The sequence below is a fragment of the Prionailurus viverrinus genome, chromosome B1, assembly GCF_022837055.1.
Source record: "Prionailurus viverrinus isolate Anna chromosome B1, UM_Priviv_1.0, whole genome shotgun sequence".
Taxonomy (NCBI): domain Eukaryota; kingdom Metazoa; phylum Chordata; class Mammalia; order Carnivora; family Felidae; genus Prionailurus; species Prionailurus viverrinus.
In genome coordinates, this window is record NC_062564.1 from 130,486,884 (window position 1) to 130,512,509 (window position 25,626).

The window sequence follows — 25,626 nt, forward strand, 5'->3', positions numbered from 1 at the left end:
TAATTTATTGAATTATATTTAATAAATTATATTTAATTATTTAATATAATCATAATTATATATAATTTATTAATTATATTTAATTTATGGAATATGTATTTAATTTATTGAATATATAAAGGATGAGGTACACTATTCATCACTTGGAGGCCATAGGCTCAATCATCAGAAAAGAAACTATGTGGCTGCCACTGTGAGAAAACCATGGGTTTTAAAAGCAGACAGTTGTAAATTTTAATCCCATCTCTACCTAATACTAGCTGTATACTCTATTAATCATTCTAAGCGTCTGTCTCCAAGGTAGACTTGTGATGAAAACACCTATTTCGAAAAATTGTTAGAAAGGCACTGCCACATAGTAGGTGCTCAGTAAATGTTATCTCTCCTTGCCTCAGATGCTGCTATTGGAAATGTGCTAGTGACATCTAGTGGTAATTCTTGCAAAATTCAGTAAGGTCACCCCTGTAACTCAGAGCCTATCAACACATCATGCATTCGTTCCATCAGCAAATGTTTATTAAATATCTCCTGTGTTCTAGGTTCTCAAGTCAAGTTCTGAGGATTGAAATATGTAAAAGACACAACACCTACTGTGTAGAAGCTCTGGCTTTAGCATATCAGGCACGTGTTAGCCAATTACTATAAAAATGTAATTATTTCTACAGTAGCAATAAGAAAAAATACAAATATACTACAGAATGGGTAACTCAGTTTGCTAAAGGAGACTCCATTTGTATTGGGTCTTAAAGAATGAATAAAACTCCCTCATATTTGAAGTGAAGAAGAAATTGTGGGAATTTGGAGAAGAGTTAAGGCTAAGGTCTTGGTTGATGTGCTAAAGAGGTTAGCCCTTATCATTGTGTGACAGAAAGATAGTAACATTCTTTAGTGAGGAAATCTCATAATTATATTCAGGCAACAGTGTGGAGCATAAATTGGATATGGGAGAAAACAGAAGCTGGAGAACCAGTTAAGAGGTTATTAAACTATTTCCCCTGAGAGGTGATGAAGATCCAAATTCTTTTAGTGCAAATGGGGTAGATATGAGAAAATGTAACAGAGAGAGATATTTGAAGTAGAGTGGAGACTGAATAATGACCCTGAGGATGTGGGACATTAGGGAGAAAGGTTCTATGTTTTCTGGGATGGGTGATTGTTAATAATGTCATTAAATGACACAGAAAACAGAACAGAGGCAATTAGTTTATGAAGGAGGGAAGAACAAAGATAATGACAATTGTGAATTCACTGCCCTTGTACATATCTATAAAACGCAAAGAGTATTTAGGTAGAAATGTCCAATAAGTGAACTGACACACAGGTCTGGAGAAAGACCTGGGCTGGAGAGACATAGGAGCCATCTGCAAATAGCCCATGTTACAGGCACTAGAGTGAATATGGTCACTCAGGAAAAATGTGTCAAGAGGAAGGGCTAAGAGACAGGATCAGGACTTTAGGGAATATCATAATTTAGTAAGTAAGCCCCAAATAGGAACTGGACTCACTCTTAATTTTTTCATAACAATCCTTTAGTAAGTTATAGACACGTGTTTAGACCCCTCAATTGGATTTGGAAGTAGGTTGGTGATAGGAGTTATTTCAGCTATCTCAGAACACAACCTTCAAAATACATTTAAGCTCAATTTAAGGTTTAAAAGCACAGCTATAAAGTTCTTTTCCCACAGTTCCATGAAATAAGTTGTATTTGAATTTTCCTCTCATAACTGAAAACTCTGGTTTATGCTTTGAGTGTAGTCCTTCCTAGGTTGAAGGGGAAATTTTATTTGACTGCATATAAAATGTACAGCTTTTCTACTTATTCCCATTAAATTTGGTCATCTACTTTTCTTTCCTTTTTTTTTTTTTTTGCTTTATTGTTATCTTTTTCCCCTCTTTTTTCCTCTATCCTGATACATGTATTTCTTGCTTCACCGATTTTCTGGGAAAAGAGCCCAGTAGATGTAATGTTTTTCTATTACAGACTACCTCACAAATTTAGGGTATTAATCTACACTCACAGTGCTGTCAGGCTGAAAAGAAGACTTATCCGTGCTATTTTGTCAGTTAATACCTACTAATTTATGGCTTCCTGAAATATATATAAACTCTATTTTATTTTTAAAATGTACATTCTTCTCTTACTTTTTAATCTCTTATCATGTTAGTTAAACTTATTTTAAAAATGCCTATTCTGTCAATTAATTTTATTGCCCCAAGACTAATATTTTCTCTATGTTTATCTCAGTCTCTTGGTCTTCATATTCATATATCGTTTCATGTGGTATTTTAAAGAGCATCCTTTCTTAATTATTACAGATTAGTTTAAATACCACTTAACTACATCATTTCAAAATCTACGCACTGAATTAACATGTGTTGTTCAACTTTTGACAATCAGTTAATCTTCTCTGCACCTGAATCAGCCTTATTTGTACAAAAGGGAATTGCAGTTTAGAGGGTGGTCATATTAGATGAATATCATGAGTGCCTGAAGACCTTGCATAATGGAATCCTGATAAAGGATAATGGATAATTTAACCACCTGAATTATACAAGAGCATAAACATACTTTAATTTTTTTAATGTTTATTTATTTTTGAGAGAGAGACAGAGCACCAGTGGGAGAGGGGCAGAGAGACAGGGAGACATGGAATCTGAACCAGCTTCCAGGCTCTGAGCTGCCAGCACAGAGTTGGACACAGAGCTCAAACCCATGAACCGTGAGATCATGACCTGAGCCAAACTCAGACGCTTAACCGACAGAGCCACCCAGGCTCTCTGAGGATAAATATACGTTAAACCTCACTTGAATCAACAGCTTTGAAATTATGAAACTTAACAAGTTAAAAAAATATAAATTATATTAAAATTTTTCCCACAATTGAGGCTACATAAATATTTATTTTTCTCACAATTTCATATTTTTATACCTCAGATTCACTTAAATTATGATCAACCACTATCAGCATTTATTTATTTAGGTAGGAAATAATGGAATAAATGAAATTAAATATACTTACTAAGTTTACTTTAATATTTATTAATGAAACCAAAATATATAAATTAAATACATGAAAGGGGAAAGGAATAAATGAGTGATCAATATAAAAAGGAACTGGCATAGATATTTTAAACCCAACTCTCAGTGATTCCAAAAAGGAACAATATTCAGCTCAACAAATATTTAGTTGCTGCTTTACTATATCCCAGGAATGATACAAGGTTTTGTGAGTGCAAGGTGAATAATAACCTGTTTGAGAGGAACTCTGTCTACCTGAAAGCCTGGTGGGGAGACAAATAAAGACTCAGGATGTAGTAAGATAAACATAAGATAACCAGGTATAGAATTATGTATCGAGTATAATTTTTGCAAGTAGGAATCCCTGAAAAGTTCTTCCTTGAAAAACATTCCACCTGAGATGTGGTGCTGAGTTAAGAGGCTTTATTCTCAGAGAGTGGAATGTCTACTATCTTTATTAATTCAAAGTAACAGTAATAATAACAAATAATAACAGTATTAAAAACTTCCATATTGAATATTTTTATAGACATTGAGACCTTGAGACCATTATTTTTCATATGCAATATCAATCTCAATCTATTTATAACAATTCCATGGGGTAAGGTACAACCACAAATTTTAATTTTAAAATGAAGAAACTGAGGTACAGAAAGGTTATGCAACTTGCTCAACATCATATTGCTCAGCAAAGGACATAACTGGAATTGGAAGCTGTAACATATGTGTTCTCTAAAAAGCCTACTAGGGCACCTGGGTAGCTCAGTTAAAAGCCCAACTCTTGATTTCAGCTCTGGTCATCATCTCTTGGTCCATGAGTTCAAGCTTCACATTAAGCCCCTGCTTGTGATTCTCTGTCTCCCTCTCTCTCTGTCCCTCTCCTGCTTTCTCTCTCTCTCTCTCTCTCTCCCTCTCTCTCTCTCTCTCTCTCTCAAAATAATAAATAAATTCTAAAAAGCCTACTATCCTATGCTGCCTCTTATTACACAGTCATTTTTTGATTAGGGAAAATTTAATGAATTTGTGTGCCACAGATGTCTTTTGTCTACAAAACATATATAAAATTCATACAAATTGTATTATGATCCTATTGAAGCTCCATTAACACCTAAATCATTTGCAGTTTTCTTTGACCTCGCTTTGTCTATGTTCTACACAAAAGCATCTATAAAGTACTCTATTCTTCAGAAATGAATGTTGAAGTTGCTATGTTCTCCAGGTAGCACCTCTTTGTTCTTGTCAATTCTCTTCACTTTCCAGATTCTTCCATATGGTTTTCACATTCATTTTCTTGTTGCCAAGTCTTGAACTATTTTCCACATGGCTATCACTCACTTTATTTCATCAAAAGTTGTTTGCTAAGATTAGTAATATCTTTTGCAAGGCAAATTGGAAGACTGTTTGCTCTCCCTGAAACTTTCGAACTCTGTCCACTTTTGGCATTTTTGTACTAGGTACTACTTATTCTCAGTATTCTTTGTGACCTTTACTTCCAGAAAGTAAACTAGAGCAAATACATTATTAAATATAACTTGCTAGAGGAGAAAGCAACAACATCTTTAATAGGTTGCAATTGGAAGCAAGAAAGACAAAATAAACCATTTTTCCATTTTTGGTAAAAGGTAGCCAAATGGTTATACACAGTATGCGCAGAATGTTAAAACTGATTACATGTGCTTCAACAAATGTGTCTAATTTCTAAAATTAAGACTGCTATAATATTAAATAAATCTAATTTCAAGTAATTTTTACATGGGCAAGCATAGGACATTACTCATGATTTGGTTTAAAAGTTCTAAATATTATTAATTTACTCATTTTGAATCTAACATTTTTGAGTACTTACAAATAAGAATACAAATTCCCATAAGCCTTTATTTTCTCACAACTGTTTTAGAGGATATTCCTCTAGGTCCTATTTGTAAATGTCTATGATGCCATGCAGAAATGAACGAGCAAGTGTACTGTGAATTCTCTCTTACAAAAGACAAGTATAGGTCATCCTAATGTTCAACATTCACGTATCAGCAATAATTTGGTTTAAGAAATACAATGGATCAGATATACATTGGATTGATAGCATCTGGATAGAAAACTGCTTCAATGTACTTACATTTCAACTATATATCTCCCTTTATAGGACATATTGTTTTTAACCAGTGAAAGATAATATCCCCCCCACAAATGCACCCCACTCCAGATATAATAGAGTCAGAGAGAGGGACAATTGAAAAGTTAATTTTGCAATGATTATCTGGACGTAATTAAGAGGACAACCCCAGTCAAGCAGAAAGTGACACAGGCTGCCTGTTTCAGATACATTTGTATTTTCCTAACCCAACTCTTATTAATGTGAAAATAATAAAAGAAAGAGAAAACAGTGCCTCACCCTCCATTCCAAAAGAGCCACTTACAGTGTATCTTCCCTTATCAGAACGGTCTTAAAGAGAACATCCAGATCATGAGTTTATCATCAGTGATAAACTAACAGGACGAGTGAAATGGTGTTTTATCATTTGAACATCATAAAAGAAAAAAAGAAATAAAGAGAAAGAAAAAAATACCATTTTTTCTTATCCTAGTTCCTGTTGCTAAGTGCATTTATTTGACTGAAGCATATGAATGAGTTGGGGGAAATCACACCACATTGTCTATAATTAGAAGTGATTGTCCAGCTGTAAAGTAGATAGCTGAGACCATCATTTGAAGGTAGTCAATGGTGGGAGGGGGGGTACAAAGTACATGTTAAAAGAGTGAAGAAGCTACCTAGTTTACAAAGACAGAAAAATGACAGAATTAGAGAATAAAGAAATAGAGAAAAAGAACTGATTGTTCATTTTCCAAACAATCCAGAATATTATCTGCAAAGATGCACCTGCCACTATTAAATTAACATAAATTTTAAGTAAATTTCTATTCTTTGTGGTTAATCAATCCCTAACCAGGACAAAATTGTAGCTGTGGTCACAGTCGTGGATGAGAGGATTTCGATATGCAATCAATAGATGGGCAAGAAGATAGAGGGGGAAAGAGGAAATGAGAGAGAGAAAACATGAATGTTTACAGAGTAAAAATTAGATAATTTTCCTGACGAATCCCAGGAGTCAAAATACCCAGTTGTGGTAAATCTTTCATTTTACTCGTCCTGAGTCATGGTGCTATGTTGAAGTTTTACTCTGAAGTTGTATTTTCTAGGTTTGAACCCCAGTCTCACCACTTAGTAATTATAAGACTCTGGCAAGTTATTTAATTTTTTTTTTTTATTTTTCTTCTTCTTTGAAATGAGAATAATAGTGTGGTTATTTCAAAAGTTTGTTGTGAGGATTAAATGAGTGAATATGTATAAAGTGCTTACAACGATGGTAAGTACTTAGTAAACACAGGACAAGCACTTACTGAGTTAATTCAAATGCTTTTTATCGTGAAGACACAGGACTCTATATTTCTAGTGGTTTAGAGTAAAATGTATACTACAACAGAACTACAGTTCCTTATTCAAAATTCTTAGGGTCATATGTATCTGGTAATTCAGAATTGCCCCAATTTTAAAATTGTAATACAGAGCATATACCATAGGTTTTTAATATCTTAAGTAGAGTTTGTAGCAGCAGCCTGTACAAATGTACAGATGTTTTTGTAGCCAAACATATAAATGTCCAAACTAAGTTGGAAAAAAAAGTACTGTAAATAGGTTCATATTAGTTCAGGTCAGTTTGGGTCACCGAATGAGGTTGAGCTTCCCTTTAGGAAGTACCTGTTTTCAAAGCATTTGGGATTAATGTTAGAATTGCAGATAAGGAATTGTTCACATGTATTATTTTATTTTATTTTATTTTATTTTATTTTATTTTATTTTATTTTTTACTGTTGATGGATGGAGTTTGAATATAATCAAATTTCAAGGTTACTGAAGAGAAAAGATGCTCCTGAGTAAATAAGTGAAAGGCAGAAAGGAAACTTCTCTTTTGAGGGAAATGGATTGGTGCCATTCTATTACTTTTAGTGTGTGTTATCAGCTGAATTGTGTCTCCCCAAAATTCATATGATGAAACCTTAGCTCCATGTACCCTAGAATGTGAAGATAGGGCCATTAAAGAGGTAATTAAGGTAAAATGAAGTCATTAGGGTTGACCCAAACCAATATGATTAGTGTCTTTATAAGAGGAAATTTGAACACACAAAAAACAGTGGGGGATGTGAATGCCCAGAGGACAAACCATATAAGAAAAGGCCATGCCCTTTGCAAGCCAAGGAGAGAAGTCTCAGAAGAAGCCAAACCTGTCAACACCCTGATCTTGGACTTCTGACTCTAGATAGGTGAGAAATTTTCTATTGTTAAAGCAACCCGGTCTGTGCTACTTCGCTATGGTGGCCTCTGATATAGTACATCATCACAATTGAATTTCAAGCTATTATTCTGACCACAACTGTTATTTTCATGAGTCTGAAGTTCTCTAATCTTTATATTTCAATCTAATTAAAACAATTGTTTATATAATATTTCAATAATACAATGTTTCTTAGAAGCTAAAGAATCCTAAATATATTATTTTATTATAAGGTAACTGTACTTAAAGGTTTTAGATCACATTCTAGGTAACAATGTGATGATCACTGATTAGGGACTGAGGAAAGTCCTGTGATATAATTAAAGGACAACAACGGAACTGAACAGGATTGCTCCATTCCAGTAAGCTGAGTATCCATGTCCAGAGAACTGTCTTAAAGGGACAGATTTCAGCACAGGATATAAACAGAAATTAGACATAATGTCAAATAACTGTCCTCAACTGAAGGAAGGACCAAAAGATAGTAAGAGATTTGGGGATATATTTCCAAGTAGAGAAAAGGAAGGCAGTGAAGTTCTTTAGGAAGGAGAAGCAACATGTTCCTGTAGGCTTACAGAATTTTAATACAATTGAACATTTCTATGGGGATTATTTGTTCTACATGAAAATCTAAAACCAAACAGAAAAGATATTCTCTTACTAAGTTATGATTAAGCATATTTTTTAAATGTTCATTTTCTTCTGTATACTTTTGAGTTGGCAATTGGCTTCTATTTGTAATTAAGAAAGGAATCATAAGAGATCTCCTAATTTATATATGAATAACTACATCTCTGATAAAAGCCGGCTGACTTAATTAGACCATCTGGAGTAGAAATTTTCTTTTGTATCAATTGACACAGATAAAGGTCAAGAAATAACTGTATATTCACAAAAAGCAGCAACAATGCAAAAAGAAATCTCTGATTTTAAGAATGTACTTTCAAAGAAACATATAAGAAAGTGAAATAAAACCATAATTTGTTTTTATCTTTTTAACTGAAGGCATTCCCAGAGTTAACTGATTCTAAAAACAATATATCTTCCTTATAAAAATATATGTAAATTTATATTGATTTGAAAGTCAAAATCCTTCTACTGTAATCCTTCTTAGTCTTTATCTCTTTGTAAAATCCACTTTAAATTAAAAATCCTTACAAATTTCCAAATATTTTTGAAAACAGACTGATAAGCAAAGAAAATATGATACATTTAAGAACTCTGAAGTCGAAATCTTCATTTATTTTGTGCACATCAAGACAAAGCTATCATGTCATAAATCCTGCCTAGTCTCTATTACCTGCTTTACAAGACTTGCTGTTAAATATTTTTTTTTTACATTTTATTTATTTTTGAGAGAGAGAGAGAGAGAGAGAGAGAGAGAGAGAGAGAGAGAGAGAACAAGTGTGGGAGGGGCAGAGAGAGAGGGAGACACAGAATCTGAAGCAGGCTCCAGGCTCTGAGCTGTCAGCACAAGAGCCCGATGCAGGGCTCGAACCCACAAACCGTGAGACCGTGACCTGAGCTAAAGTCAGTTGTTTAACTGACTGAGCCACCCAGGCACCCCACAAGACTTGCCTTTAAATCATCCTGCATGGACTTTACCACTGTCTCACTATCCTCCACATTTCCCATTCTCTGTATCCTCCTAACTTTCATATTTACAGACCTACTAAAACTTCTTCAATGCAGTGTTCTTTTTAATTTCAGCAGATCTAATAAAGTTAGTTTTGCTTGATCAAAAGGTTTATTTCCTTGTGGTGTTTTGTTAGGTCAACAGTCAAAAATTACAGAGATACACAAGAGGTCTCATTGAAATCCCTGTGCAACCTGACTTACGCTCCTGTACTTGAAACATGATCCTCTGAGGCCATTGAAGTCTCTCTTTCAGAGGGCTCTCTGAGAGCAACAGTGAGGTAACCCCTGCACTGGTCTAATCTTTAAGTTCTTTTTGCCAATCTCCCAAACACAGAGTTTCTGCCTCCTAGAAATGAGAATATTTTTTAGTAATCATGTGGTTATCTAACTAAAATTGAAAGCTCTTGCCCTATATGAAAATACCTGCCCTTCTACTTACAGCAGGCACAACCTGTGGTCTCTTTTCGTGAGTTTCCATTCTGAGTCAATAAGAGGAGGTCCATGGGGCGCCTGGGTGGCGCAGTCGGTTGAGTGTCCAACTTCAGCCAGGTCACGATCTCGTGGTCCGTGAGTTCGAGCCCCGCGTCAGGCTCTGGGCTGATGGCTCAGAGCCTGGAGCCTGTTTCCGATTCTGTGTTTCCCTCTCTGCCCCTCCCCCGTTCATGCTCTGTCTCTCTCAGTCCCAAAAATAAATAAACGTTGAAAAAAAAACTTTAAAAAAAAAATAAGAGGAGGTCCAACTACAAGCACTCATGAGTTTAGAAGGTTTTGACATACCAATTTCCTCTAGATAAACTTTACCTCTTGGGTACCCTTTCCAAATTTTATAAGGACTTTCCTCAGTTTAATTTTGTTGGTTCCACTTAGTTTCATTTTGCTTAGAGTTAAGAGAGTTTATCAGGTTCCCTACCAGGGCTTAGGCCAGGTTCTTAAGACAGGAAGTTGCCCCGGTAAAATATTCATGTGATCTTCTTAATCTATTTGGCCCTCTAGGTCAAATTCCCCATTACTTTATATTTAAACTCATGTGCATGTGTCTCTAACTGGCATAATTCCATCCAGTACAATCTGAAATTACAGAGTCAATTTTGGGAAACTTTGACAAGAACATAATTATTGGATTTCTGCTTGACAGAATTCTCTGTGCTTCAAATTATTGTTCAAACATGTTGTAAATATTATTTAGTGTGGGTCTCTGTGTTTATAAGCAGTAGGTTGCCTATATGTAAGTCCTCCTTCATCCTTCCACAGGGATGTCATGTCTGCTGAGGCTGGCTTCCTTTCACTGTTCTCCTCTCCTCCCACTTTTTTTTTTACTGCTTCTCTTGGGAAATATTGTTTTGTCACTATGTGCATAGTCAAGGAATATCTAATGTAGATAATGAAATATTTCCAAAAGGAGGAGGATAAAAATTAAATGGTGTGCCCCTCTTTTGGATTTTTTTCCTCATCTGAGATACTACTAAGAATGTGTTCTTTCTTACTGAAGTGGATCTAATAAGCTTAGTTATGCTTAATCAACGAGTTTCTTTTGGACAGTCTCTTGGAATGTCAGTGGTCTATAAGCATGGAAGAAATCTTCCAATTTAAAGATCACCCAGAAAATCGGGAGGATGTGAAAAATAGCTTAGAAAACTTATGGACCTTATCCATTGCTCCCTGCAAACAATGCTAAGTGGAAAAGTTAAATACTTTTTCTGTTATCTATGATATAAAAAGGAAATTAAGAATTTATCATATTCAAAAAAAAAAAAGAATTTCTGAGTTTCAATGATGGATTCCAAGTACATTTGGTTGTCCTATTTGAAATTTGCCATCTCAGAACCAATTCAGAATATAAAATCCTTTAAGTGTCATGTTAGGCCTTGAATCTCTTTGATTTTCACGGTGTAGGCTAGTTCATGTAGAGAGTAAAATCTTCCAAAAACAAGACACTCTGTGTCTGACAGAAGAAAAGATGAAGATCAGAGAATATGAAAAATTAATAGTAATTGTTGCCATTTATTGGGTACTTTCTATGTGGAAGGCACAGCTCAAAGAGCTTAGCACGTATTTACTCATTTTGTCTTCTCAACCACCTTTAAAACAGTAATAATTATTAGGGTCTTGTGTAATTCTTTAAATTAAATTCTTATCAATTTATAAGCACAAAGATCTCTCACCTCCCTTATTGCCTGTCAATTCTGAGAAGGGGAAAAAGTGAATATTTTATTTTTTACTGAGTCCTTATAGGTATCTTCATCTCAAAATCAAACTGTAAACCAGTTATATCCCATCAGCAAACTGAACCACTGCATAGTTCTAGCTATAAAAGGAAGAGTTATCATCAGCTTTTATATCTCAAAAAAGAATACAATATTAGCCAATATATAATTCCCTTCCAACACTGTATCACTGAGGGTATCAAAGAATTTCTTATTGTACAAAACTCTACAGCAACCAAGAATGGGATAGGCAAAGTTGAACAAAAGTAGAAACATTCAGTCTCTTCTGCATATTGAACAATAAAGAAAACATGCAAATGGAAGAAAGTTTTGCAGAAAAATTTATTAAAGAAAACTGGTAATCAAGATCTGTTTCTTGGTAAAGATCTGTTATTTGATGCAGAGAGCCGCAAAAGAAGTATAGTTATCTTCTATAATTTCAAAATGACATAAAATATTAGATTTTAAGAAAACAATGGCACTTCAACAGTTTTTGCTATTCTTATTTCCAAGAACAATACACTCTCTTCAAGTTTAGTTCTATTCTTAGAGATAACATATTTACCTTTATTATTATTATTATTATTATTATTCCATTAAAAAACATTCTCTCCAGTGACCTGCTGGACCTGGAGGAAGTAATACTGAGTTTTCCTAACCTAAGCAATAACCTAGACCTAAGGTGATCTGTTTAGTAATTCTAATTAAGTTATACATAGAAAGAAAAATCAAAGGTGACTTTTATTTTGTTCCACTTGATACAATGCTTGTGCTAATATTCCAGGCAGAGAAATTATTTTGAACTATGGAGTAACATTTATCTTATTCTTTGAATTTCCTCCCTTTTAAGCCTCAAATTTAAAATTGACTTTCAGCTTCAAGGAGAAATTTGTAATTTTTCAAGGGATAAACAATACAGTCTATCCAACCATATTAGCAAAGGCATAAAATTCACTGTTTATTAAAATAAAATAATTATTTTTTAGAAAGATCATATGCTTAAGTGCATCTTATATAAATAGAAAAATCTTAAATTATTATTTTAAATGATTAATGTATTTAAATATAAAGTAGGGTTGTGTAAATAGCATTTAACTAAACATTTAATTTTCAATCTACGTTTTCCAAGTTCTCTAATTATGTGTCCTTAAGTATTAGAAGCTCACGTCATCTGTAATTCCCTATTTATGGTTTTTGGCAAAAACAAACACAAAACAAAACAAAACAAGATAGAGAATTGGGAATATCATAGTTCAATAGCCAAAGTGAAACATTTTGGACTATAAAACAGGTAGTTTGCAAGACATGCTCATGATTTTTTTGAGAATGACACTTTCATAAATCAGTTATTTTAATAATTTGAAATATCTACTTTTTCCTAACAATGTGTCTATCAGAATCTGTCTGCTTTTTGCAATCCCCTAGCTGGGATTTTTTATATCATGTAATCCACTGAAATATTTTTTTTTTTAATTTTTTTTTTCAACGTTTATTTATTTTTGGGACAGAGAGAGACAGAGCATGAACGGGCGAGGGGCAGAGAGAGAGGGAGACACAGAATCGGAAACAGGCTCCAGGCTCTGAGCCATCAGCCCAGAGCCTGACGTGGGGCTCGAACTCACGGACCACGAGATCGCGACCTGGCTGAAGTTGGACGCTTAACCAACTGCGCCACCCAGGCGCCCCAATCCACTGAAATATTTTCACACCACAACAGGGAATTTTTCTAGAAAATAGATGCATAGGTCTATAGTGTATTTTGGTCATATTCCTAAGGAATGATAGAAATTATCTAAAGTGTTATTTTTTTTCAGATGTTTGAGAAGCGTGTTCATAATCTGTTTTATAAGACTATAGAACTATTTATTCAAAATCTTCAGGTACATCAATATTAACCTTGTCTTCAGAATTCCAGATAAAGAATGGCAACATAATCTCCGTTTATTCTGTCATAACTTTGGGAGATCTGAGCTCTGAAAATTATATATATATCAAATTATATATATCAAGTGATCCTTGATCATTACCTACTTGTGTTTTATCTCCATCATCTCTATGGTTCTGGAATCTGTTAACTTCGAACAACACAGTCACAATCCAAAAGTTCTATTGTCTCTCATATTAGCTTACCACACTCAGCAAAATGTCTGAAATTAAACGTTTAACCCTGATTTAGATATACAGCCATAATAATTAGTTATCTTCATCCATGATATCAAGTCACATGTTATGTGTCTTTAGACTTGTGATATAAGATATCCAGAATATGGATGACTGAGCATTTTTGAGGTAGGATGGAAGTAGAGACAATTTGCCACTAAAAATTAGTGTGTATACACACATATGCACATAGACAAATCCTTAATAAGTTAACAAACAAAAATTGTACCTTGGAATACATAATATCACTTGAAGTAACAAAGTTATATAGTCTTTTAAGAAAACCGATGATAATAACTTGATTTTATCTACATTTAACAGCAAAAGCACTGTATGGTAGAACAGAAATTCCTGGAGAAAAGAGACACATTGATTTACCTGTGTGTCACAGCCAGTGACTTTTTACCGAGGTTTTTCTATGAGTTACAAGACCTTACCGGTGGCAGGAAGTTCATTTACAATCAGGTAGAAATAGCAGTGAAATAATCACATTTTGTACAGCATTCCACTAATCTCCCTTTTTAAATATCTATTATGATTAGCCCTCTCAGGTTACACACATTATGCATGTATAAATGTGCAAAAATATGAATGTAACTTTTAAAAATACAGTTGATCTCTATTTTCAAATATTTCACAGTAATACAAGTGATTTAGGTGCTACCTGTCTCCATTCCCTCAGGAAAAGTAATTTATATCTTAATCACTTCGCAATTTATATTTTTATACAGTACGTAGTGTTTAAATCTGGCCTTCCTATCTAGTAATTAGCTTTTTAATAGTATTTACCACTTAGCTAAATGGGATATTACTGCCTGCTTCAATCTTCCATGCATGCTCTAACCATTGTCATTATCTCAAATAAGTAAATAGAGCATTTTAAACAACGCTTTTTAAACCTTCTTATAAATATTTGGTAACAGGCCCTTAGTATTATATCCATCAACACCTAGTGGGAGTATCTGTCATTTAAACTAAGATGAATTAATTCATTTTAAGAAGTAATCATTGCTATTAAATCTTCATCAATCACAATAGCATTAGGATAAAGAATTCTAAAAGAATGCTTTGAGTAAGAATTTTCTAAACCCACACATTTCAATTCAACATAATCAGAAGCATACTACACATCTTTGTAAGGCACATATAATAGCACAGTAAATAGGAATCAGTAAGACATATTACATTGCATAAACAAGACAGATCAGGAGACTTTTAACCTAGCCATTGGACTCTGTTTATAGATCACCTACCACTAAGACTTCACAGAACAGTTTCACAGCATATTTCATCTAATTGTCTGATAACTCTTCTAAATAAAGTTTCTTACCACAGAATATATCGGGCTCTATAAACATGGGGAAGACTAAGGTGACTGTTAGGTTAATTAGAAGTTTCTCAAGTAATCCAGTGCTGCACAGAGATAAAGCGAAGTGGTTGTTTTGAATTTTAATAGTCAGCATTTAGTTTATATTCTGGATTGGTGGCGTCAGGTGCCAGAGAGAATACTGGGCTATCATCAATTTGATAAACTTACCTTCTTCACAACTACTCCACTAACCTCAAGGGGAAGACCCAAATCATGTTGTCCCCTCTATACAGATGTATGTGCTAAATTGTAGGTCATTACAATTTTGGCTTTCATGCAAATCATAACATAGTTTTAAGAAAAAAAAATTTAAACACATTATCAACATGTTCTTTTACCCATGAGTGCATTTCTAATAAAAATAAAATCAGAGAAAATGAAAAAAAGCAATAAAATTTAATAGTAACTCTTTTCAATAAAAATCAGTCATAAGGCTTTTAAAAATAACATTGGAAATCACCAAGCTTGATAAGGAAATGCAAAATTTTGCTACCATTTAGCAATGCCATTATTTGTGTGTATGGATTTAAGTTTCCTTCTTTGGACACATAGTTGTCATTGGACTAGGACGCAACAGGGAGAAGCTGGGTGACTCCAAATCAGATTTCCTTAAAGGCATTGGATCAGCAGAGATAAAGTGTGGCAGCACTGGTTGGGTGCAAACTTTCACTTACGAGGTGATGAGAAGTTCTTTCTCTAAGTGCATCCATTTTGGTCATGTCTGAATGACAGCAGTTACCCTCCTGAAACTATATGGCTCTGAGGTCTTCCTCCCATGGTACACACTTTTTCCCCCCCACAGTCTGTCTTACAAATGACCATATACTTATTACTTTGCTTTCCTACAACATGAAAAATATCTAAAGATGTATCTATATGTCACTTTCTCCAGCTCTCCTGCCAATGTGAGCCAGTTATGTGCCTCTCAAAAGAAGTAGATTATTCTGGATGGAAAATAGCAAATAAATAGGAAAGAGTCCCTAAATAACAAGTTTACTAGGATCTAAAATGCCAAATACTAAGAACACATAACTGGAATTTAAAACAGCAAAGAAAGAAGGGAAAATACTCTGTAACTTAATACAGAAGAAACCTCTTTTTACAGAAAGAGAAGCCACAGATGTGGAGGGAGTAATATTTACTATTATTTTTTGTAAGACAAAAAACTTCACTTTTCCCAAAGAATATTATATAAATATCATTAAAAAATAAACTTACCTTTTGGGCAAAAAGAAAATATTAAATGTTAATATTCCACCCTCCCTCCATCCCCACCAACCCAAATCACAAAGTACAGCATTCACATTTTTACCATGGAAAGAAATTTAATCAAGGTTAAGTCTGCAAGGTTAAGGCAAATCATAATATATATAACGTGTGGGATATGGTATTATGTTTGATACTATTAAAAGTTCCCCTCTTTATAAAGCATCTGGGGTAAACAATAATTAAAGAAAGTTTTAAAGTTGTTGTTCTTCCCAAAGCAACTTTCCACTATCTAATAATGCATGCCAGGCTGATAGTGTATGCCAGTGGCCTTGGATAGGAGAGTAAAAAAATCCCAGATGTCATACAACGTTTGCGTTGTTAGAATTTTGCTAATTTCTCAGTGAGGGATTTTAAATATTGCACTGTAATGTTTGTTTAAAAGGCTTTTCTTCCCCATCTAGAGGGTCTTGCTGCTGTAAAAATCCATTTTAACAGGAACAATGCTTAGCTAATCAGAGAATCAGTACTCTCTTAGGCTTCAGAGGAACAAGGACAAAGGATACATTTAGAAAAATGTGTAAAATATGACCAGAGTGAATGGGATATATGTACACAAAATTCCTCTCAACACACCCCCATCGCCATCATCATCATCAGTCACCATTACCAACCACATCATTGCAACACTGTAACCACTTTTTCTTCTTCCCTCTCCCTCTCTCTAGACTTTCTTACCTCTCTCCCTCCTTGTACTGCCTCCAGTCTTTTCAGGTTCAAACCCTGAAAGAGAGAGAGAAAAAATATATATATATATATATATATATATATATTCGTTGTTATATATATATAACAAAATATATATATATATATTCGTTGTTGGCAACGAAGTCACGAATAATAATTGGTGATAGTGCAAACATTCTGAAGTAAAATAATTCACTTAACAAAGACAATCTGAATATAGATGAAAATCTCATGCATATGCCAATATTGGTATCTGAGTAAGTCCTCAAATGTGGTACCAATGCATTTCTTGCTAAAGACTAAGATCGTAAGTTAAAACAAAATGTAAAGCATTCGTTTTAGTAGCGCTTGCCTCTCCCTTGGTGAAACCACAATGAAAAAGGTTCTGTTCCAAATTGAAGGAGTACATACAGGATTTTCTCTGAGGAGAAGGTGACATAGGCTCATTCAGTCTGGGAATGGGCATTCACATAGCAGCCCAAGGAGGTCACATCTAACAGTCTGTGAGGATTAAGAGGAGAACAGCATGCAATCCTCTAAAAACCAGGCTACTTAAAGTGTGCTGTCTGATACATCATTTCACCTGGGAGCTCATTAGAAATGCAGACTATCCAGCGCACCTGGGTGGCTCAGTCGGTTAAGTGTCCAATATCGGCTGGGGTCATGATCTCACAGTTCGTGGGTTTGAGTCCCACATCAGGCTCTGTGCTGACAGCTCAGAGCCTGGAGCCTGCTTCAGATTCTGTGTCTCCCTCTCTCTCTGTTCCTCCCCCACTCACACTCTGTCTCTCTCTCAAAAATAAATAAAGGCTAAAAACATTTTTTTAAAAATGCAGACTATCCATGGGCATGTAATGTACAGCATGGTGACTATAGTTAATAATACTGTACTGCATATTTAATGTTGCTAAGAAAGCAAATCATAAAATTCCTCATCACAGGAAAAAAAAATTGGAACTATATGGTGTTGGATGTCAACTAGACTTACTGTGATCATTCTGCAGTATACACAAATACTGAATCATCATATTGTGGATTTGAAATTAACATAATGGTATATATCAATTATACCTTAATAAAAAATGGCTGTTATTATTTTACAAAATGCAAACTTTCAGACTGCACCCAGGGCATGCTGAGCAAGAATATACATTTTAACACACTTTCCAGGTGATTCATACGCATGTAATAATTCGAGAAGTACCTCTCTGAGCTGTCTAGAATCAGTGGGTGAATTAACTGGTATACATTGTGAAGTGGGCTGCAAGGAGTGGTGGGGAAATAAAGCTAAGATACTGGCCAAATTGTGAATTGTTTAAAAAGTAGGAGTGTGGACTTATTTTTTAAGTCAATGTTTACTTTGATAGAGTTTCTGAAGATTGAGGGTAAATTTTTAAAATACCAAATGAGGACTCACATATTCTCATAATTTAGTCTATATCTCCATTTCATTTTTTCTTTCCTTTTAGAAACACTACCAGGGGGAAATTGAAAAAATATTTAAAAAATTAAAAACTCCAATAAATATCTTTATTATAAATATTTTTACATGCCTCTAAATTATTTGACAGAGCTTTAGAACTCACAGTTTTCACAATTTTATAATTATCATTAAGAATTTTGACTAAGTCAAAATTTTGCTCAATTTCTGATGAAAAATGAATAGGACATAACCCCAACTATATATTCTACATTATTGCCAACACATTTGGTAAGAAAATTCGCCTACAAGAAATATGTGCTAGACTTAAATATTGCATTTCTAGTCTTATATTTTGGAATTTAAGAAAGATTGCTACTGTTTTGAGGTTTTGTTAAACGGCATTTTGGAAGTGTGATAACTTATTAAATATTCAGTTATAAGGAAATTCATGGCATACATTTTTTTCATTTGATGACAGCATTTATGTTTAAAAAGTTGATAAAAAGTTTTTAAAATTTTATCTTTCCACATATGAAACTCATTTCTTGAATTGTTTAGACAGATAAACAACAGGATATTAAATACACTAACTTATTCGTAAAAACATGATTACACTATGGACTCTAGAAAAGGCCCTAGAATCAATCTGGCAAATCAGTTATTCTTGTAAATAAATGACAGCCTGAATTCTGCGTGTAGAAAATTACCTACATTTACACAATACATTTTGAAAGGCCTAAAACTCATATAGGGAAAGATACAAAACAAAATATCAACATGGTTCTTAAACCTGGCAGTGTAGGCTAAAAATACATTCTAAGGAGGCATTCATGCTCATACTTTTAGAATATGGGAAATGGTATAATGATATGCTTTTGAATTTGGACTGATAGAGGTTTAAATCTCTGGTTTGCCACCTTTTTCTATGTGCTGACAAATTATATAATATCTCTGAACCTCATTTTTTACTTGAAAAAATAATAACAGAGCAGCTATACCATGTGGTTTGTGTGAAGGTTGAATGAGGAATATGTTTATAGCATATAACTAACAAAGGACCAGGGAAGGTATATCCCAAAATATTTTTCTTCTTTCTCTTCTTTTCCTTCTTCCTCCTCTTATTCTAATTTGTATTATCATTATCATGTACATAACATGTCTAAATATGAGACCAACTTGAGCAAAATGCCTCTGTTTCATGCCTTTTATTTGAAGAATCTAAAATATCTGGAAAATATTTATAAACAACAAACAATGAGAATGTTTATATTGACTAAGCACAAGTAAAAATGTTCTCTATGCACACTTTCTCAATTGGCACTCATGACCACCTTTTGAGGTAGCTAGGACTTTCTTAAAATTGTGAGGAAAAATTTGCCACTAGTTCTTCAACCAATTTTGCTGTTTCCCACTTCCACTGCCATCTAATTCTGGTACTCAAAATATTAAATGGCTTGTTATTGTCTTACAAGCTGCTGACACTTGACTTTTTTTATTTTTTTAAGTTTATTTATTTATCTATTTGGAGAAAGAGAGTGAGCACATGAGTGGGATAGAAGCAGAGAGAGGAGAGAAAGAGAATCCCAAGCAGGCTCTGCACTGTGCAGAGACCGATGTGGGGCTCAAACTCACAAACCGTGAGATCATGACCTGAGCTGAAATCAGGAGTTGGACATTTAACTGACTGAGCCACCCAGGTGCCCTGACACTTTGTTTAAAAGTTTCTCCCTTCTCTTGAGAATCTGATGGCCTCATTTTGTATATTTTCTATTACTACATCTTCAAGGTCACTGATATTTTCTTCTGTCTAATCTATTTATCTCATTCAGTGAAATTTTTACTTCAGCTATCTTGGTTTTAATCTCTAGAAATTCAATTTGAATATACTTTTCTGTCATCATATTCATATTTTAAATCCTTTATTTATTTATTTATTTATTTATTTATTTATTTATTTATTGAGAGAGAGAGAGAGAGAGACAGAGAGAGAGAGAGAGAGAAAACATGAGCAGAAAAGGGGCAGAGGGAGAGGGAGAATCTCCACACTGGGCCCATAGCGGGGCTTGATCTCATGATCCGGGCCAAAATCGAGATGGTGGCTTAACTGACTGAGCCACTCAGGCACCCTGAAATATATATATTTTTAATAGTGTTTTGAATTTCTCTTCTTTAATTCTATCATCTATCATTTCCAGGTGGATTTCTATTGACTGAATTTTCTCCTAATTATGAGTCATATTTTCCTATTTCTTCTAATGTCCAGTAAATTTTTACTGGTTGCCAGACATTGTGATTTTTATTTTGTTTAATGCTAGATTTTATTACCTTAGAAGGAGTTAGAATTGATTCTGGCAAATGGTTAAGTTACTTGTGGGTCATACTGATCCTCCTGAGGCTTGTTAAAAAAAAAAAATTAGAATGGGTCTGAAGAAGTGGTTAGAGTTACTTATTCTTATTACTAGAGCTTGACCATTTGTGCTCTTCACTGAATATCCATGAAGATTCCCAGAACTGTGAAATCTCTGGGAATTTATTTACTTAAATTTCTCTGTCAATTATTCCTTTTCAGCAGTTGTTCTTTGCCTGGCCTTGTAAAATTTCACTCTGCATTTGTAAAGATCACTATTCAAACAAAATTTTCAGGGGTACACCAATATAGATTTCCAGAGTTTTATCTCTGTGTTTTCCCCTCCTTTCTGGTAATCTGTCCCACAAATTCTAGCTGTCTTATTCTCTCCAAACTCAGATATTTGTCTCCTCAGCTACAAAATGTAAGGATCCTGAAATTCTCTCCAGGCTGTCCCTCCAGGAACCATGGTCCAAACATTGCCTCCAGGCTGAAATCTAAGTATTGTAGGCACTCTTGATTTGTTTCCCTTCTCTCAGGCATTACAGTGCTTCTCTCTCTATTTTTTAATGTGTGAGAATTTTATTATATGTTTTGTTCATATGTCTAACTATTATAGCAAGTCACATAGTCATTACGCTCTCACGAATAGAAGCGGAAGTCAAGGTGTGTATTTTAAACTTATTTTTTCAAAGGAGAAAATCTAAAGTTTCAAAATTTGAATTATATGATCTGAATATAGAGCTAGTATGTACAAAAGCAAAACTTAATTCAATATTTTAAGAGCCCAGATACCTAGTTCATCCATTCATCCTTAGTCAAGTTTCTTTAAATTCATAGCGCTCAAAATGTTTAATATGTTGTATACTCAAGAACTCAAATTTATTATAACATGGATCTCATGCAGGAGTCATGATGATTCTTGAAGGCAATGCAGTGATTGAGAGGAGTTGGGTGTCAGGACGTTAAGAAAAAGCACACCTGTTTGGATGGAATAGGGGCTGGAGGGTAGGCTCTCCAGCATAGATATGGTATATCGTGTAAACTATGTAAAAAGATTGGTCATAACTTAGGCACTGACTTATTGAAAGAACTTCAATCTTAAGATCAAAGAAGTGAGTCAGAGAATCTGATGCCAAGAATTTGGGAGCCACATGGGCAAGAAAAATTGATCTAAAAGGACTCTCTATATATTTACAGGGCCTCAGGTAATATTGTGTCTCAATAAAGGACTCAAATGATCTAGAGTATAATGAGATTCACTAAAAATTCTCTAAGTATGATCTGGGAGATATGATTCCCTAAGGGATGACAGAAATTGGTCTGAGTACCAAAGTAAGTCTAAGCCTTTAAGTCAGGTCAGTGTGGAGCTTGATGCAGGACTCCATCTCACGATCCTGAGATCATGACCTGAGCTGAAACCAAGAGTCAATCAACCGACTAATCCACTCAGGTGCTCCAAGATATTGCCTTTTTTTATATTAGCCAAATTAAAGACTATTAGTACAGTTATAAAAAAATAATTATTATTTTGGAGGTGTTCTCTTTGTGCCAAGCACTGCTCCAACTGTTTGACCTGGGTGATTCAATTTTTACAATAATCCTATTATATATTACAACCAAATCATTTTTCCCACTTTGAGCTAAAATGATCTTTGAGTTGTTCTACTCTGTTTTCGGACTGATTTCCTGAGACAAAATATGTGCCACTGTAGTTCTTGCTATTGTTGACTTCGTTTTGCAGCTATGGTTTACAGCCCCAAAGAATGACAAGAGTGTGAGTGAAATAATTCTGGCTTCTCTGCTTCTTATCACGATATTTCTTCATCTTAAACAGGAACACATTTTAAGGAAAAAATAACACTTTGGAAGATGAGGAAAATGTTAACTCTAGATTTCGGTTTAACCTACCAAGAAAATTATGTGGGGATGGGAAGAAATGGGAGTTGTACAGGACGATCTCTGCTGAACTTTAAAATCTACTATCTGCACTGTTTTAATTTTAAGACAGGCAGATTGATTCTCTTACAGATTCTTGCTATGTATCTTTTGATCTTGTATGGCTTCTCAGTGAGACTGATGAAACTACTCAAGAGGTAAAGAAATTCAGGTGAATTTGAACACAACTTGATACATCTATTGTCAATCGTATCTGGTTCCTAAATTCTGGTTTTCTTAATTTGGGTATCTGGTTTTTCATCTATCAGCTTGCTGCAGGGACTTGAAATTCAGTGTCAAGTTTCAATTACATTGCTGATAAAAAAAAATCTTAAGTTGTATGTATGGATTTCTAACCTTAGCCTTACTTAGGATTCATTTTGTAAGTGATAGTATTGAGATTTGTGACTCATCATAGGTTTAGAGAATAGACTTAGATATTCAGACACTTTCCCACGGCTGCTGAACCTACTTAAAAACTGCAAGAATTCACTCATGTATATAATGTCCACTCTTTAAAGTTAATGAACATAGTTTTAAAATACTTTGTAATTCTTTTATACCTCTCTTAGCCCTTATATTATTTAATGTTTAGTTATTTTTGAGAGAGAGACAGAGACAGAGGGACAGAGACAGAGACAGAGCATGAGTGGGGGAACAAAAGAGAGAGAGGGAAACACAGAATATGAAGCAGACTCTGGGCTCTGAGCTGTCATCCCAGAGCCTGCCGTGGGGCCTGAAATCACGAACCACGAGATTACAACCTGAGCTGAAGTCAGACCCTCAACCGACTGAGCCACCCAGGCACCCCTCTCTTTGCCCTTATATTAGAAATTTTTTAAAACTACATTGAAATTGTAAGTCAGAGATTTGTAGTGCACCTGTTTGAAATTTTACAGAAGTACCAGGATATGGGCTAAAATCTATCCAAGGACCAAAAACAACCAAGTGTCAAAATGTGTTAAACTTTGTTTTCCTTTTTTTTTTTTCTTTTCAAAGTGAGTCATTCTAATCATCTTTGAAATGCTATGCCTTGATATTTGTAATCAATTCACTGGAAGCTTTGAGTTGCTCTTCATCTCCCTTTTGAAAAACTGAGATATGTCATTAGTTTCAGAGACTTCACTATTCTTCTTTGCTAAAGTTCTGACATTTTAAAAATGGAAAACCATCCTAGATTTCCTAAGTAATAATGTAACTACACAATAGGATATTTTTAATGAACACATAAGCATATAAACAACAATAGTATGCATTTATTGAATTCTTACTAGAAGACAGGCACTACCCTAAGCACTTTACAGTACTATTTTTTATTACTCACCATAATTTATTCCTCACCATTATACTATGTTTCAAGTGCCATTATTAATTCCCATTTTTGTCACAGAATAATTGAGGAAGAGAGTTTAGTTAACTTGTCTAAGAATACACAGCTAGGAGGAGGTGTAGTATTGAACCCAGAGTATATGACTACAGAGTTTCTTTTGCAGCCACTACACATACTACCTCTAGGAGTACCTATCACTTTATGTTTTATGTGTATTGAGATGAATATCTAAAATGAATTAAATAAATATATGTGTAATAAATGAAAAGTTGAGTAACACCTTGGATGAGTAAGGCTGATTCTGGAATTGTATTAAAGTTCACTTAAAGCAGGTCAATTTTATATATTGAAGAAATAAATCCAAGATAATTTCTTGGTTTTGAATTCATTTAGGTTTGGCAATAACTGTGAAAAAAAAAAGTTAAAGTAAATGAGACTGGATTCCAGAGTTCCTGATTTCTTGGAAAGAAATGTAAAATTCAATTGAAATATTTCCTGGGGCAGACAAAGATTAAAAGAAAATTAATGTAACTATGTGAGCACAAATAACATTTCATAGAGTTTGTCTGTGATTATCATTGCTCCAGGCTAACTAAAATATTAAACAAGTATAGCACTTTCATGCCTCCAGTTTTCTAGCAGTGCTCATCTTGGTATAGCACATAAGTTAAATTGCCCCTGCTCCAGGGAATATAAGGATATTTTATGAGTAGATACAATGAAGTTGGCCCTAAAAATGGAGTATTTCCATTGTTTCTGATGTTCGTAACTTGGTGGTCATTTGTGATAAAGATGTCCTGCCATTTCAGATATGAGAGGAATCAAGAACATATAACCTCTGTTAAGACTTTATGTAATGTTATTTCTGACAACTTATATGTGTTAATCTAATTATTTTTTTAAGTTTATTTATTTTGAGAGAGAGAGAGAGAATGAGTGAGAGAGGGGCAGAGAGAGAAGGAGAGAGAGAATCCCAAGCAGGCTTCACACTGTCAGTGCAGACCCTGACAAGTGGCTTGAACTCTTGAACTGAGAGATCATGACCTGAGCCAAAATCAAGAGTCAGACGCTTAACCAAGTGAGCCACCCAGGCACTCCTGTTAATCTAATTTTAAATAGGAAGTTAAAGATGTGTGTTTCAGAAAACAAGTAACCCTAAATATTGTCAGTGAAAGGTGAATGCTTTAGAATTCTCTCATGGTGGTAGCATCAGTCCAACTGTGAATTTAAACAGCTATGGACAGGATTAGTACTTGATTTGTAGAATACAGAATCATGAAAAATTTGAAAAATCATTCCTTGATTATACTAAGCTATTTACATCATTAACCTGTCTACTAGGCTGCCTTTAAAAAAAAGAATGTAGTGAGGTACTTCAAAAGAGAGGATTAATAGCTAAGATATGGTTATCTATCTATCTATCTATCTATCTATCTATCTATCTATCATCTATCATTTCTGATCCCGTCTCTTCCGAATCCCCATTCCTATCACTCCGTTATAGAAAATGGCTCTAATGTAGTCCTTGAACAATATCAGATGGTCTTCTACATTAGATGCTCATCCCAGCTGGGATGCCCCTCGTCTAGGGATCTGCATGATCAACTCCCACAGCTTCTCGTCTTTATTTACATTTTACCTGATCAGTGAGGTCTACTTTTATAATCCTATTTAATATTATAGTTTACTCTCTAGTTCACCTCCAGGGATGCTTAAAATCTATTAACACACTGTATACATTTACTATTAATGTGTATCATCTATCTTTCCACATTAGAATTTAAGTGACACAAAGACAGGGATTTCTGTTACTATATTTTCTAACTTATCCCAATTGCCCAAACAGTGCCTGGAGCATGGTAAGTGCTAAAAGTTTGTTGAAAACATAGAATATTTCCTTTTCTATTCATTCATGTC

General features: G+C 34.3%; 1 protein-coding gene across 2 annotated transcripts in view; it reads right to left on the reverse strand.

The window, feature by feature from the left end:
• The window catches only part of CCSER1 (coiled-coil serine rich protein 1), a 1,330,630-nt gene that overhangs the window by 462,156 nt on the left and 842,848 nt on the right, over nucleotides 1-25,626 (reverse strand). For both annotated transcript variants that reach the window (XM_047856870.1, XM_047856871.1), the window contains one exon: nucleotides 16,663-16,707. In XM_047856870.1, coding sequence (XP_047712826.1) covers nucleotides 16,663-16,707 — 45 coding nt within the window. The remainder of the gene's footprint in view (nucleotides 1-16,662; nucleotides 16,708-25,626) is intronic.